Below are 16,961 nucleotides of genomic sequence, written 5' to 3'. Positions count from 1 at the left end.
GAAAGATAGTAGTGCCCTTAACAGATAGAGGGAAGTTTGGAGGTAGGGAGCAGCTAATGAACTCTGGGAGTCTTCTTAATTAGAATTGCTTGTGGGATGATTAGACAGATATGAGGAACACCAAGAGACAGCAGGATCAAGGAATTTAAGGGAAGAAAGTGTATCCAAAAGTAGCCAATAGTCAGTGATTTCAAACACTGCAGAGCAGCTTAGGATAATGAATTTAGAAAATGCTGTCTGCCAGATTTGTATTTAAGAGATTGTTAACCTCTGTCCATCAGAGTTAGAAACCAGATTACCAAGGACTGAGAAGTGCAAATGGATGGTGAGGAGATAAGAGACCAGTGGTGAGCTCTACCTGTCATCCCTTCAAGAAATTTGGCTGGGAAAGGGAGGGGATAGAAAAGACAATAGATAGTTCCTGGGGTTGGCAGGATCTGGGGAGGGTTAAGTTTGTTTTTTTCCAAGAAGGGATAGACCTGAGGGTTTGTTTATTTTGGTAGTAGTACTAGACTTGTGGACTAGGAAAATTTGAAAATGAGAATGAGAGAGGAAATGATTTTCTGAGGCTAGTTTCTAGAAGATGGCACCCATGTGGAGAGGTCTGGGGCACTGGTAGAAAAGGGGTTTGCCTTAGCTGGAACCAGGGCTATTTTCTCTTTTTCCCCAGAGACAGGAAATAAGAGGGAGGAGGAAGGAGATGGGTGAAAATACTGAGGGTTTGGGGGATATGGAGTAGGGAAGAAGTCCAGGGTGGATGACTTCTACTGTCTCTTACAGTAGGAGATGAAACTACGTACTGAAAGAAAGGAGAATAGGAAAAAAGTTTTTAGAACTTGAAATAAAAGTTTTTCTGCTCATAGCAAAGGCTAGGTTGAAATTAGATATCAGCATTTTAGTGGACAAGTCAGTATGATATAAATAAATGAAAATGCATTTATTAAGGTCTTGCTGTATGTAACATACTGATAGGTGTTAGGATAAAATAGAAAAGGAAGACAGTTCTTGTCCTCAAGGAGCCCACATTCTAAGGAGAGGAGACAACTCACATCAAAGGTTTCTGCTGAAAATCAGATAGAAAGGTCCTATGGTCTTTAGCGGTGGCAGAGCAGATGGTAATGCCTATTTTAACATCATTTACATTGATAAAATCATGTCATTGACAGTGGCAGGAATTGGCAGGGCATGTAGTTCTGGGGAGTCAAGGGCAAAGGTAGCCTGTAATTTTGAATTAGACTCTGTACATTTCATAAAGATGAAAGTGAGATCAGAGCAGGACTAGAGGTGGCAGTGAGGACTGAGAATTGGTTTAGGAGGGAGGCAGATGAAGAGATGCTAAGGCAGGAAACACATAGGAAGAAGAAATGAGTAAATGGTATATGGTTGGAATACTATAGAAGGGAAGGGTGTGGAGAGAACTGATGAGATGAAGAAATGAGTAATGGCAGCCAAATTAGCATTTTATCTCAATATTTCATTGCATAATGGAATGAGAAAAAACAAGCTTTCTCTCCGCACTTATCTCCTTCTTCCCTAATTTGTTTCTTCTATTATGACTCTTCATGTCCTGCCTTCTCTACCCTTGGGACAATGGTTGCCATTTTTAAGTGGAAGGAAAGATAACTTGTGAGAGAAAGACTCAGGCGAAGAACTAAATTCAGTTTTGTATAAGTTAGTAATGTTTTGTCAAATAGATTGATATATTTTTTAAAATTAAGAGAAACCTGTGATTCTTCTTAAATACTTAACAGGTCCTGGTATTTGATATAATGTTGTTACTGAAGAATTCTAGAAATGGGAAACAGCCAGTCAATTTTCAACAAAAAACTACTTGTGTTGCTGATTTAACATTCAGAAATTAAGAAAGAATATTAATTGAACATAAGAAGAGTAAAAATTAACTTTGCCATTAAGGTCTAAATTAAAAACAAAATCATTTTCTGTTTATTAAAGAACAAATAAGTGGGTATTTTTGCAGTGACTTCATCTAGTAGTGCTTCTGTAAACACTGGTTTAAGTTATTCATCTCTAACATAATTATTTAAATTTTGTTTTCTTGTGGAAACGAACTATGTCTGTGGTATACCTATGGATACAAAACTTATTAATGGCTGGAAATAAGCAGCACATGTCTTATAGACTAATTGTGCTCTATCAAACTTTTAATGATGTAATTGTTATATTTGAAGGGATGTTTTGGAACCAAGATGTCAGGATCTGTGTACTTATAAATTATATTATCATTGGACGGTGCTTAAATGAGCTTCAGGGATCTTTTAAAATTCTGATGGTATATAATATATGAAGATTATATGTGTTCTTTATTTTGAGATATAATTCACAAATCTTAAAAAGGTAGTATTCAGCCTACTGAGTGACTAGCCATCTGTTATAACATCTAGTTTTTCTTGAGTGGTATGAGAGAATGAGGTTTCTTATTTAACCATATTTTATGAAATAACAAAGCACACTTACCTGCCTTAGTAAACAGTATGCAAATATAATTTAACCTTCTTTGTGCTGACTCAGGCTCACCATTATGAATACATCTACTGCTATCAGTCAGTAAGCATTAAGTGCCTATGATGTGCCAGGCACTGAGCTAAGTCCTGGAGATATAAAGAAAGGCAAAAGATTGTCCTTGTTCTCAAAAAGCTCAGTCTAATAAGGGAGACAGTGTGTAAAGAACTAGGTACAAACAAGCTATATACAAGATAAATTGGGAGATAATCAAAAGACACTAACATTAAGGGGGATTGGGAAAGGCTTTTTATAGAAGGTTGGATTTTAGCTGTGAATAAAGGAATATAGGAGTCAGAGATAAGGAAACAGAGTATCCTAGGCTTGGGATAGCCAGTGAAAATTCCTAGAGTCTGGGGATGAGGTGTTTTGTTCAGGGAACAGCACAGAGACCAATGTCATTTGATTGCCAAGTAGATGGAGTGCAGGGAGTGTAAGATTTAGGAAGACTAGAAAGGAGGGTGGAGGGGTGTTGGATAATGAAGGACTTTGAACACTAAACAGGATTTTATATTTGATCCTGGAGGTGATAGGGAGCCAATGAAGTTTTGAGTAGTGGGGTGACATGGTCAGGCTTGCTTTAGGAAGCTCACTTTGACAGCTGAGTAGAGGATGGGCTCGAAGGAGGAGAGACTTGTGGCAGGCAGCCCCACCAGCAGGCTATTGCAGTCGTCCAGGTGAAGTGATGAGGGCCTGCACCAGGATGGTGGCAGGTCAGAGGAGAGAAGGAGGCATACGTGAGATAGGTTAAAAAGGCAAAATGGAAAATCGACAGGCCTTGGCAACAGGATTGGATAATGGGGGGTGAGAGACACTCAGGTTGAGAGCCTGGGGGACGGAAAGAATGGTGGTGCCTCAGTAGTAATAGGGAAGTTTGGAAGGGGGTGGGGGAGATAACTGAGTTCAGTTTTGAACATGTTGAGTTTAAATCTACAGGATATTCAGTTTGAAGTGTTGTGTAGACATTTGGAGATGCAAGTCTGGAAGTTAGAGAAGGTGCAACCTGGATGAAGATCTGTTAAAGGAGATTGAGAAGAAGACATCAGATATGTACCAGGAGGTAGTGTCTCAGAAACCTGGAGAGGAAGAACTCTCAAGAAGGTGATCTAACAGTGGCAAAGGTTGCAACAGAGGTCAAGAAGGATGCAGACTGAAAAAAGGTCGTTAGATTTGGCAGTTAAGAAATACTTGGTAACTTTGGAGAGAGCAGTTCTTGTAGCATGATCAGACTGGAAGCCATAAGAGAATGAGAGAAGTGAAGGCTCCGTCGTAGACTACCTTCTCAAGGAGTTTAGCCAGGAAAGGGAGAAGAGATGCGGGATGATAGTGGAGAATGAACGGATCAAGTGAAGGTTTTTTGAGAATGAGGGAGACATGGGCATGTTTGTGGGCAGTAGGGACGCAGCCAGTAGACAGGGAGAGATTGAAGATCAGTGAGTGTGGATAATGAGGAGGGAAATCTGCTGGAAAAGACACCCAGAAATGGAATGGGATGGCTTGTGCATGTAGGAGTGTCTTTGGCCCTTAGCATAGTGTTTGCTACTTAGTACTTGTTCAGATGCTTGTTGAATGGAATTAAAATTTCTAATTTCATAAAGTATTCCCTTCCCTTGGTATTTTCATCAGCATCGTATTAAGCCCAAAGATTAATTTGGTTAGTAAGTAGTTTCATCTCTATTATATTAACATGACTTAAGTGTGAACATCGAATACCCCTCGATTTGGGGGGGGGCTTTCATTTCCGTGAAAATTATTATGTAGTTTTATTAGTAGAAGTCCTTTGTGTTTCTTTGTAGATTAACTACTATGTATTTAATGTATTTTTTAAAATTGTAAGGGCATTTATTTTTTACCCATTCTTCTAGATTGTGTTAGTAATATATAGAAAGCTCATGATCTTTTGAATTTGGGCGTAGAGCCTGCTATTCTGTCAGTTATGATCTCAAATTTCTTTTTGGCTGATTCTCTTGGATTTTCTAAGTAAACTGTTATCCCTAGTTTTTCTTTCTGTGACTATGCTTGTTCCCATAAATTTATTTTTATTACTGTTATAGTTAATCTTTCTAATACCATGTCATGTAATCATGATGACAGTGAACAGCCTTGTTTCACCTTTATCTTGCTGTGAAAACTTCCATTTCTTCATTACCAATATTGCCCGCTCTTGGATTTAGATAGATATGTTTGATCACATTAAGCAGGAAGTATTTCTTTCAAATAAGCCATGCAACAAGTAGAGTCTTTGAAAGCTTTGGGTTATTTTTGTAATGACGACAGTGATGAAAATGTGAGGCTCTTTTGTTCTCTAAGCTGTATTTCCAGAATTTATGCTTTATGAAAAGTTCAGTAAAATGAAAAGAATTCTTGAAAGGTGTTGCAATGTTATGGAACATCGCTGAAACTGGCTATGCCCTGTGTTACTGCTCCTTATAAACAGATACAAATGATTTTATTTTTTTAAAAGAAACCTTAGAAATTGCAACTGAACACATTTTTTTAGTCTGAACCAATAATTTATCCTTCTCCAGCTGTCCATTATTTAGATGCTAACGCTATTGGAAAATTTTATGTATTTATACTTTTATTGTGACACATCTGAAAAGCCCAGAGACATGTACAGGTAGACCTCAATTTACAGATCAATCATATTCTAAAAGTTCATTTCTGAGTTGTTGGTTTAAAAGTATTTTCTTAGACCATCCCACAGAAAGTCTATTTGACTGTAAGGTATACCTGAAGTAAAGTATTTCAGCTTTATCTGAATAATTTTTTACAACATTTCTGTAGGAGAAAGTGTATTCTGAGTTCTAGTAAGAGGCCATGAACATGTCAACAGCTGAGTGTGTGCATATATGTGTCTCTGTCTGTCTGTCTGGGGGATAGCGGGGTAGAAGATGACAGGGAGAAACCAAGGTTGTTGCAAGCAAGCATATTCTTTCATTGTGTGACTCAGGGTGCTGGAGTGGCTTAGAGGCATCATTCTCAACATTAATTACCATCTCCTGTTACTCTTATAGAAACGTAGGCCCTTGGATTGAATTTTCTACTAAATCCAGGGTATGTATCATGAAAGTTGAATGGTGATTCTTTAAAAAAAAATTAAAGACCAAGTCCCCAAACACTTAAAATTGAGGTTACTTTTGAGGCATCCTCTAATGAATGCTAGCTAGAAGGCCTGATTCCAGAACTCTTGAATTTGTATCTGCTAGAGAGGAGATCCTTAGGAAATTCCACTGTTAGGCCACACATTGGGGAGATTACACCACTGCCTTTTTAAGGCTGGACCTGGGACAGGGCAATTTCCAGGGACTTAGCTATTTGGCATTATGGGTACATTTCCCTGTGCCATAGAGCTTTTCTAGAATTCTTGATACTCCATGCAGCCATCTAGCATTTATTGAATGCTTACTATGAACTAGGTACCTTCACACATAAGTGCTTAACAATTGCCTTTTCATTCATCCTTTTTATTCCACCAGTATTTCATCTGGTGCCATGGCTTTGGATGAGAAGTTGCCACTTTTGGGTTGAGGAAGAGATGATGGATTCAACTCTGGGGTCCAGGAACTCTAATTCTCTTCTTGGATCATATGGCTTGGAGTATAGCCAAAAAAAAGTGTAATTTGGTTCAAAATAGGGGGAATCCAGAAAGCGAATAAACTGCTCTAAAAGGTGTAACTCACTATGAAGTCCTTGTGAACAGCCATTGATTTTTGAGCTTTGGTTTATTTCTAGCAGTTTTCCTCACCAAATAATACTTGTTAGAACCTTCTGAGATTTTCTCAATCCTTTTCACTTCCTTGCTTGTCTCTTGAAGACCACTTGGAGTATCCTTTATTGTCATCTCCCATCATGCATGGTGTAACACTTGACAGGTACACCCTGAAATACTAATTGATTATTCCTGTTGTTTGTCTCTCACATTCACAAATAATAAAGTGAATTAGGATTTTAACAAAAGGAAATTTAATAGTATTAATTATGGTATGGATATATGACTCTTTCATTTTGTTTTTAGAATATTTTTAATTTATCTGGACTAAAAAAATTTATTTCTAATCTTTCAAATTCAAATTGAAAAAATATGTATCTGAAGTGTAAGCTTTAATAGCATGAAAAAGTCTGCTGATAGTATTGTAGTCTGTATTGCCAATTTTTATTTATTACAAATCTTGTTTATCCTTTGATTAATGTTAGACTTTCAGAATAGCAACATTTAGTGGTTACATCTGCCAAGCTAATCTCTATTTGGAAGAAATTAGCCCTAGAATCTTCCTTTGCATTCAAGATAAGCTTTTGCTGTTTTTGTTGAAAACAGTAAAAGTTTTCATAGAACAGTTGTACAGAAGTTGGGTAGAATTTTAGTCCAACCTCTCTTCTCTTGCTGCGTTCAGAGTTTTAAAAAATGTACCTAGCTTCCTACTATGGTGGTGAGATAAGCTGTAACAGGAGTTCTTAACTTGGTCTGTGAACTTAAAAAAAAACCAAACAAACCACATTTTGAAGACTGTATTTCAATGATTTGTTTCCTTTGTAGTCATAGGTATATTTTAATGTGTTGTTCTGAGGAGTATGTGATTCTGTTAACTTGGAAGTCTTAAATGAGTTGTCTGTGGGCTTGGCTACCCTTAACCCCAGATATAATGTCAAATACCAGAGATATTCCATATTGTACCAGGTGTTTCAAAAGGTATTTTAAAAAAATACATAAAAATATTAGCAACATTGGCCAAAAAAGGTCATTACTGAGTTGAGGTTCTAAAAGGAATTTGGCCACAGTGGTTTGTTTTGTTCCCAAGGAGAATGTTTTAATTGAAACTGTTCCCATCCCCTTTTTTTCCCTTAAGGGAAGGATTAGTGCTTTGGGAGAAAATACTACATTCCACTGAAATTTTAAGTTGTCTTTTTTCCTTATTTAGTGACAGCCAAATGATTTAAGCAATTATTTGAGGGCTATACAATTAATATGTTGGTTTTTGTGGGCCAAAGGTTGGTTCTCCACCATATCTTATTGTTTTTTGTAGGATCTAGGTTTTCCAAATAGCCTCATTCTTTCTTCTTGGCTAGTGTTTTAGCTTCCTTTCATTTGACTCTCCTCTTACTTAGTCTGTGCTGTATTTTACCATTCTGTGCTTTCATTTTCTTTCTTATTTTTTACTTTCATTCTGAATTAATACTACACTCAACATTTACATGGGCAGTGTAAATTCTTAAGGTATTTATTAATAAGTAAACAAGATAGGATTTAAAAATGCAGCTCAAAAGTCTACTCAAGTATAACCATGACAGTAAATCTGCTGTTAGGGAAATTGTGAAATTCTCTCTTTTAGTTTTTGAAAGTATCAGCACTGAGCAAGCAATTTAGTGTGATATATTACTGTTGGCCAGTATTCTAGCTGTGTTCTTCTATGCGCATGATGTAATTGGAAAGAGAATCAGACTCTTAAGAGTCATGAGACCTGAGTTACAGGTTTGAATTTTCTTCTAACCAGCTGTGTTATTTGGGACAAATCATTTAACCCCGTTTGATCCTCAGTTTCATCATCTCTGAAACGGGGTATTTGAACTAATCAACCTCTTAAGGTTCCTTTCAGCTCTAAAACCTAATGTTTCTTTAACAATGTCTCTAATTTACACTTTCCTCACCATTTCTATTGCCACCACCCCAGTCATCCTGTCATTTCCATCTAAAAGGACTAGAACAAGCCATTCTATGCTGAAAGCAGATGGCATTTAACTAACACAGGGAAAGGTACCCAAAGATCTTTGGATGAGCTGGGGCAAGAAGAAATACATTGAATTCACAGCCACGTGAAAATGGGGTGGGAAGGGATTAAGCATTTACATAGTGCTTACTGTTTACAGAAGCTGTGCTAAGCTCTTTTGCAAATATCTCAATTCATCCTCACAAAAACCTTGTGAAGGAGGTGCTATTGTTATCTCCATTTTACAGTTGAGGAAACTGGGACAAACGGAAGGAAAGTGTAAATGTAAGGAGGTAAAGGTAAAGCTAGTAAGTATCTAAAGTAGAATATGAACTGTGTTCATGACTCCAAATTCAGTTCTTTATTCATAATGTGTTTCAGACTTAAACTAATTGGATATGGAGATAAGAGAAAGAGGAGTAAAAGCTAGTTAGGAGGTTGCACATTTGCGTGTCTAGAAGGATGGTTAAAGAGAAGCGTGGATTTTACAGGAAAGATGAATTCTGTTTTGGACATAATGAGTTTGAGACGACTCTGACACATCCAGTTTGAAATGTCTGCTAGGCACTTGGTGATGTGGGATTAGAGCTGAGGAGAGACTTGGGACAACTGTATCCATCTGGGAGTCGTCTACATAGAGATGAGAATAGAACCCATGTTTGCTGGTAAAAATCATTAAGAGGCTATGGAGAGAAGAGGACCCAGTACAGGACTTTGGGGACACCTTTGATTTCAGGATGTGAAATAGATGATGATCTAGGAAAAGTAGCCAAGTAGTCAGTTGTTTAGGAGAATTAGAACAGATTCATGAAAACTCAGTAAGGGTTCACTTATTGACCACCTATCTTACTACCTATACAACCACTGTTCCAAACCTTTTTGGAGCCTATTTGACCAAAGCACTTCAACTCATCTCCTTTTCTAGATTTTTGTCTTTATTCTCTGCTTCTTTGACTTTTGAGACACTATTCTTCACCCACCTATAACTCTTCTTTCTGATATTTTTGCTAGTTGTCTTCCCAACCCCTTAAGTTTGTACTCGTATGGTTGTGTCCTCAACCTACTTTTATTCTCTATGTCCTCTTCCTAGTAATTTCATTTACTACCACCTCTATTCACATGAATCCCAAATCTAGCCCTAGCATCAAACTTTCCTAAACTAGTCTACCAACTTAGATTTCCCATAGTCACCTCAAACTTAACTGAAACCAATTTTATTATCTCTTCTTCAACATTTGGTTTTCCTTCTGACTCTTCTATTTCTGTCAGTAGTACCACCATTCAGTTGGCTTCTTGTGTTGAAGATTTTTATTATTAATAACCATAGCTAACATTTGTTTAGTGCCTACTGTGTGCCAGGCACTATACTAAGTGCTTTCCAGTTATTGTCTCATTTGATTCTCACAATAGCCCTAGAATGTAGGTGCTTTTATAATCCAGCTTTACAAATGAGACAAACAGGATTAAGTGACTTGTCCAGGGTCACACAGCTAGTATGTTTCTGAGGCCCCATTTCAACTCAGGTCTTCCTGATTCCAGACCGAACACTCTATCCACTGTGCCACCTAGCAGTGTGCTGCAATTCATCTCTCACATCCAGATAAATCACCAAGTTCTGCAGATTGCACCTCCACAATATTTCTGGCATCCATCCATTCTTCAGTACTGCAGTTGCCACCACTTTGGTATAAGGTTCTCATCATCACCTGGAATGTTCTAACTGGTCTTATGGATTCTCCACTTTCCTCCAGATCGTCCTTCACACACCATTGCCAGGTCTTGGTCACATCATTCCTCTGCTTCTGACTCTTTAGTGGCAGCCCTTGCCTTCCAAATAAAGTTCAAACTCTTTAGCTTGATATTCAGTGCCTTTTCTAATCTTTGTTAGCCTACCTTTTTGTTCTCATACTCGTCCCATCCACATTCTCAAAGTTGAACTTACTGGACCCACTGCCTTCCCTCATGCATGGCCTAGTTCTTCCGTACCTCTACGTCATTGATTATAATATTCCTTATGATTGGAATGATTTCCCCTTTCTTTACCTCCCCTCTACCTGCTAAAATCTTAACCTGCTCATTTACCTACCTCCTTCAGGAAGCCTTCCCTGATTTGCTCTCACCTCAAAAACCATCCTGTTTATATCTAATTCATCATTTTGGATTATAGTTTATTATTTTGTATCATATTTCTCTACTGTGAGGACAGGGACTAGTTCTTATGTAATCTATAATCTCTGAGTGATTGTCACAGCACTCTTCACAGTTACATTAATGAAACACTATTGGAAGAGAATGTGTCATAGTGGATAGAAGGCCAGCTTTGGCATCAGAAGACCTGATTTTAAGATTCTGTCAGTGACATACTGCATGGTCCTGGGCAACTCTTAAGACATGGAGCGCTGTAGGACTGCTTTGCACTGGACAAACTCTACACACACCAGTAATCTCCTATACCTGTGAAATCAGAGGTCCAAAGGGGTGTGTGTATGTGTGTGTGTGTGTGTGTGTGTGTGTATGAAATACTATGGTGTGATAAATATGAAGACTACAGAGAAATGTGAAGAGACTTATGAAATGATTTCAAGCAAATTCAGCGTGCCTTTTAATTATGAAACCATATTTTTCAAAAGCAACAGGTCTTACTATAAGTTCATGTATGGAAAGAGGCAGACTAAGTATTGTTAGTGTTTTTATGTTTTGATAGAAATATTTTAATCCATTTTTATACAATAAATTTACAATATAAAAAGATTTCATTATTGTTGTTTATAATGGTAAGGTTGTTTATTAAATTCCAGATTCTGCCTGATTTTGAAAACCTTCAAGTGATCTGATGCTTTCTTACCTATCCTTATTTATTCATCTTCCCTCATATATGCCCTTCTTAGGTTATCTAGCTGGTCTCCACATTTCACCTGTATGTATTATGCTCATGTGAGCCATGAGAATCTTCTCAAAGTATTATTAAGTGAGATTTCCTGAGAAGTGACTTTTCATTCTTCCTCTGCTCATAGCTTATTAAGAGAAAAACTGATAGAGAAATTCAGTCTCCTACAGTATAGTGTACTCCTAAAATGAGATCACCAAAAATGATGGTTTTTATACATACATATATATATACATACATACAATTGAGTTTCTGAGAATTTTAAAATATTTTAAGAAAGCATTTACCTAAAGCTGCAAGATAATAAATAATTATGTTATATCATAGGATGATTAGATTGAAGTGATGCTACTATAAAAATGCTTTTTTCTTTAACATTCGTTTTCTCTTTGTGACAGGAGCTCTTACCAAAGTAAAGGAGAGTAAACGGCATGTGGAAGAAGGGAAAATGGAGGTCCAAAAGGCAGATGGCATTCAAGATCGCTGTAATACAATTTCTTTTGCTACTTTGGCTGAAATTCACCACTTCCATCAGATTCGAGTGAGAGACTTCAAATCACAGATGCAGCATTTCTTACAGCAGCAAATAATATTTTTCCAAAAAGTGACACAAAAGTTGGAAGAAGCTCTTCACAAGTATGATAGTGTTTAATATCTGAACTTTGAATTCTAACTTCCCTCGATTTGAGGGTGATTTAAACAGTAAAATAACTGCTGTCAAAGAACTCTTGCCAACTGTCAGTGGTGGTACAAGGATGGTTTTGTGTTCAACTGGAACCCAGCTGAATATATAATTATGTAGGAAAGAAACAGTTAATATGGTTATGTAATAGAAACAGTACCACACATTGTAGCTAAATTATACTATGTATGCCTACACTACCATTGTAACTTTTGGAATAATGATTATACTATTTGCCTTATTGCTTTTTGAAGTATGGGTATTTTAGTGCATACTTTGTAGACCTCAAAACCCATTAAGGGTCTCAAAGAAGCTGGCTAGTTAAAAGCCTACTTTGGATGCCTTTTTATTCTTGTAGATTTGGATTATCTAAATTCAACCAATTCTCTGTTTACAAACTCCTCCTAGAGCAGCTATGCGACTTTGTGCCTTTAGACTCTTGGTTTTTCTTTTTTTGTTTTTTGTTTTGTTTTGTTTTTGTTTTGTTTTGTTTTGTTTTTTAGTAAGCCACATTTTTATGATTGAAAGAATGAAGGGTCAGTGCATATAAATGACAGACTGATAACCTCATTGACTGCAAGAGTTATCAGCTGTCATCATCTTGCACAGCAAGTATTATCTCCTGACAAAATGCTGTCTGAAAATGCAGGATCTGGAACCAGTGCTCGTCTCTGGATGTGAAGACTATTTATTATGTGTCCCAGGAAGCAAGAACATTGTGCCACTGCAGTCCCATACATGACATGGTAACATATAAGCCTCTTCACTAAATTATAACTCAAAACTGTGAGTGAGGATTTAGGGAACTGTCTTACAAATGAAGAAGAGAATTCAAATCAGGGGATGCAGAAACAGATTTGGTGACCACTCACTTGATTTTTTTCTTTTTTTGAGTTTAGAAGTATTTTTCTCATCGTTTGGATATTCACTCTAATTTTGAAATGGAGCTACACTGTTAAATAATAGACCCGAGACTCCACTGTGATTCACTGGCTTACTCAATCAGAAACTTTCAGGGATGTCTATAAAGTATAGTACTATAATTATTTAAAAGTAGCTTTGGTTGAATTAGGAGGGACCAGATGTGATTTCTACTATTCCAGATACTGAAGAGATACAAATTTATTTCTACTGCATATAAAAGAATCATTAGTGTTATAAGGCGCTCCTCCCACCCCACCCCCCCAAAAAAATTGGCTTTAAATTTAAAAAAAATTTTTTTTTTTTTTTTGCTGTTATTACAAGGGAAATTTATGAGTTTTGAATACCAAAAAAGATTCAAAAGCAGCTTAATTTTCAAAAGCACAAAAGGAGTCTGGCTTAAGCAGAAGTGCTAAAATGTTCATGGTGATGCAATTGATGAGTGGGAACGACATGATTCTGAATAAGTTTACAAGTATACCATGTTGGTGAAAGATCAAGTATCTGCTGTTTTGTGGAGTCAAGCAAAGGTTGTATCAGAAACCCTCTGGTATTTTATTGCTAACATGGAAGTTAAGGGGAAAAAAAAGCCAGTTTGTTTGATCCTCTTAGCTCGTTGAGTGAGAAGGAATATCAAAAAGTCTTGGCAATCTAAGTATAGAAGAAAGTTTTGTGAAATAAATGCTTTATCATTGTATTAAGAAGTGTCTGAAAAGTGGACTAATGTGAGTTGAATTCTAAGATCAAATAATCAATTATTTTGACCTTTGGTTTGAATTTCATGCCATAGGTTGCTTAGAGCCAGACTTATAACTATATATGGCTATGTATTTACCATGGAATTGTAACCAAATTCATTGTTCTCCAAATAAGTGATATGATCTTATTGATTGTAAAATAACATTCTTGAACTGAAACAGTTCAGTTTATAAATTCCCAGTTCATTTTAGCTTGGGAATTACAGCATTTATTTTTTAAGTCTAGCTCTATACTGGATAAATAAGCAATATACGTTCAATGTGTTTTCCGAGTGGTTTGAAAATAACATTTATTTGCCTCCTTATTTTGATGATGCCTTGGGATTAAAAAGAAAAAAGAAAACAAAATTTGTGGGTTGGCAGCACTATCTGAATCTCCCGACTGTGTTTTGGCCAGTGTAGACTTAACTTAAATAAAGAGAAACGGAAAACTAGGGTGTACCAGGGTCATGAACGCATAGATCCTGAACTGAAGACTAGAGTGTGCATTTGTTGGGCTGCACAAGAAAGTATAAATTCACACTGCCTTGTTACAAGGAAGCTTTTGTTTTTAACAAGCACATTATATTATGATACCAGTGGCTCATAAGAAATTAAACTAATTTAGTATTGTGGCATAGAAGACCAGAATTATTCTTCTTCATTTCCATTTGAAAAGAGAAGATCTTCATTTCTTTAACGATCTTGGGCCTATTAAACCATTTCAGCACACAAATATTACTGGAATGGGAATGCCTAAGAGAAAAGCCATGATAACATGTATGCTGGTCACCGTTCTCAGAATGGTACAGTTCCCTACAATAAACTCTCATGCCCTTCATTACATTATCTGGTCTTCTTTATTTCTAGAATTAGTAAATAAGAAGGAAATGAACTGACTACAAAGTGTACTTATGTGAGGCAGTCCACTGTGAAAACCTAATTTTTTATTTAAAATAAAACTACAGCCGTACCTGCATTTTGACTTAAAAACAAGATGAGACTGATCTGCAGACCACACAACTATCAGTCTCGATGCTTTGTAATCACATCTATTATCTTTTTTTTTTTTTTAAATTAAGATTATTTGGACACAGACCTAAAGAACCTGTTTGAAGGATGAATCTACAAAGATAAGACATCATGATATGTAGTGGAAGGAAAGACCAGTGGACTTGGGGTCAGGAGACCAGGATAATAGTTCTGTCTCTCATACTTCATAGCTGCATGACCTTTGTCAAGTCATTTAATATTCTGAGCCTCATTTTCCTCATCTCTAAAATGAAGGTAATAATATTGTCCTGACCTACCTCACAGGATTGTTGTGAGGAAAGTGCTTTGTAAACTTGAAAGCACTATATTGATGTGAGCTATTATTTATTAATAAACTCATTTTATGTTAGTTTTTAGTTTAAATAAAATGGTTGCTGGAATTTCTTTGGACCTCACTAATCATACATAGAGTACATACATACAGTTAAAAACTCCTGTTGGTAATAACTGTAAACAATCCTTTAGATGTTCAAATACCTAAATTTTCTCTGATATACTTGTTCCAGAACAAAATACACTCATCTTTAAATATTTCTGTTACATCTTTCGTGACTATATCTGTCCGATGCTACCACCATTTTTCTGTATTTATCCCTCCATCTATTACTATTTCTGCTCTATTCTTCAAGTGGTCAGCTGAATTTGTTCTGGTCTTGTTCCTTGCTCCTCTTTGCCTAATACAGTGTAATTCTTACCTAGTCGTCTTGTACTGTTTTATCTTAGAGCGGTATTTTCTTCTGTCAGTTCTTTGTCATAAGCTAGAACTATGTCTACCCATTTAAGAAGGGTTTGTTAGATTTCTCAACAAAAGTGAATATTAAAATATTTTTTCCTACATTTATCAAGAAAGCATTCATTAATAAGTATGAAAGACTCACTGGAGAAGGAAATGTTAAGACAATGAACAAAACATTTTCTGTACTGGGCAAATTAAATGCTAACTGCAGATGGAAGTCTACTAAATTCAATAGCTAATTATAACATAGTTCTAATAATAAATATATCACAAATATGTAGTAATATAATATACATTATGACATTATATATATAAAATATATAAGAATAAATGTGTTCTAATAGAATATAATACTAAATATTATAACTAATGATAACTAAAAGTGTTACTTGTATGATTCAGTGAAAAAAGCTCTGAATTTAGAGTCCTGAGTCTTGAGTTCAAATCTCACCTCTGCCATTTAATACCTGTACTACGACCTTGACCAAGTCACTTAACTTCAGTAGACCTCAGTTTCCTCAAATGTAAAATGAGGAGGTTGCATAGGAAGACCTCTAAGGTTCCTTCCAACTTCAGATCTGTTATCTTAGGAACTATAATCCTATGTTGTACTTTGTACTGAATATATATTTACCTGTATTCAGGTAACCCAAGCACAGTAAATATTTATCATCAATACTTGTGGTAGATACAGTCAGTGGAAATACAACATAGGACGTATGTATAAAATTGTTTTATACACATACTTATCTGTGTCTAATGGTAGCCATCTCGGGAGGGGGAGAAAAAAATTTACATGACAACTTTATATTTAAAAGGAATAGCAAGTTGTCCACAATACATGTGCAGTTTCATGTGCAATCATCTTTTTAAATTATACTATGTTATGGAAATGCTTCTTTTTATTTCCTAAATTAAAATAAAATTTTAAAAAATACAGGCTAGGATCATAGATTAGAAGGTGGGATACTTCCTCACTAAGTTTTAGAGCAGCTTAAAACCATCCTAGAATGCCTGCCAGCCATCTGAAGGCATTTTCTGTTCAGTTTAAAGCAGTGTGTAAAACAGAAGTCTTAATACTTGAAGAACATTTTTGTTTTGGGCATATCGGTGTCTCTTTGGTGCTTTACCTAGAAGGCTTATTAGTTACTGCTTTTATTACCAGTGACTGGTATATCCTATTAGGATGAAAAGAAGTTAGTAACAAGCCCTAGGACTAAGAGTGGCAGGGTAGGTTTTGTTTACCAAGTTAATTTAGCAAGATTCAGATTTTTAGCAAATTAATGCAGTTGATAGGCTTGTAGGGCTAGCCAGTGCTAGAAGGAACTTCCAGAAGCATTCTAGTCCAAACCCCTCATTTTGCAGATTATTCATTTAAGGTTGGAAGATTCAGTGTAAGTCACTGCCACCTAGCAAAGTGGATAGATGCTGGGTTTGGAGTCAGGACTCATCTCCATAAGTTCAAATCTGGCCTTGGACACTTAACTAGCTGTGTGACCCTGGGCAAGTCACTTAACCCTGTTTGTCTCAGTTTTCTCATCTGTAAAATGAGCTGGAGAAGGAAGTGGCAAACCACTCCAGTATCTTTGCCAAGAAAATCCCAAATGGACTTCCAAGAGTCGGATGTGACTGAAGACTGACCAAACAGTGTATTACAAAAATAAAATGAGCTCTGATATCCCCAGATAGATTGTATAAAACCTATTCCGTATGTTTGCGA

The 16,961-nt window shown here is 36.3% G+C and overlaps 1 protein-coding gene across 2 annotated transcripts in view; it reads left to right on the top strand.

Moving 5' to 3' along the window:
* The window catches only part of SNX18 (sorting nexin 18), a 156,378-nt gene that overhangs the window by 19,379 nt on the left and 120,038 nt on the right, over positions 1-16,961 (top strand). The window contains exon 2 of one of the 2 annotated variants that reach the window (XM_027863592.1): positions 11,511-14,296. The exons of the other annotated variant lie outside the window; for it this stretch is intronic. Within the exon in view, the coding sequence (XP_027719393.1) occupies positions 11,511-11,764 (254 nt within the window). The 3' untranslated portion in view covers positions 11,765-14,296. Of the gene's footprint in view, positions 1-11,510; positions 14,297-16,961 lie in introns of those variants that run through there. 2 annotated transcript variants of the gene reach the window in all.

Source organism: Vombatus ursinus, unplaced genomic scaffold (genome assembly GCF_900497805.2).
Source record: "Vombatus ursinus unplaced genomic scaffold, bare-nosed wombat genome assembly UNPS02014772.1, whole genome shotgun sequence".
NCBI classification, from domain to species: Eukaryota; Metazoa; Chordata; class Mammalia; order Diprotodontia; family Vombatidae; genus Vombatus; species Vombatus ursinus.
This window is presented reverse-complemented; position numbering and strand designations above follow the sequence as displayed.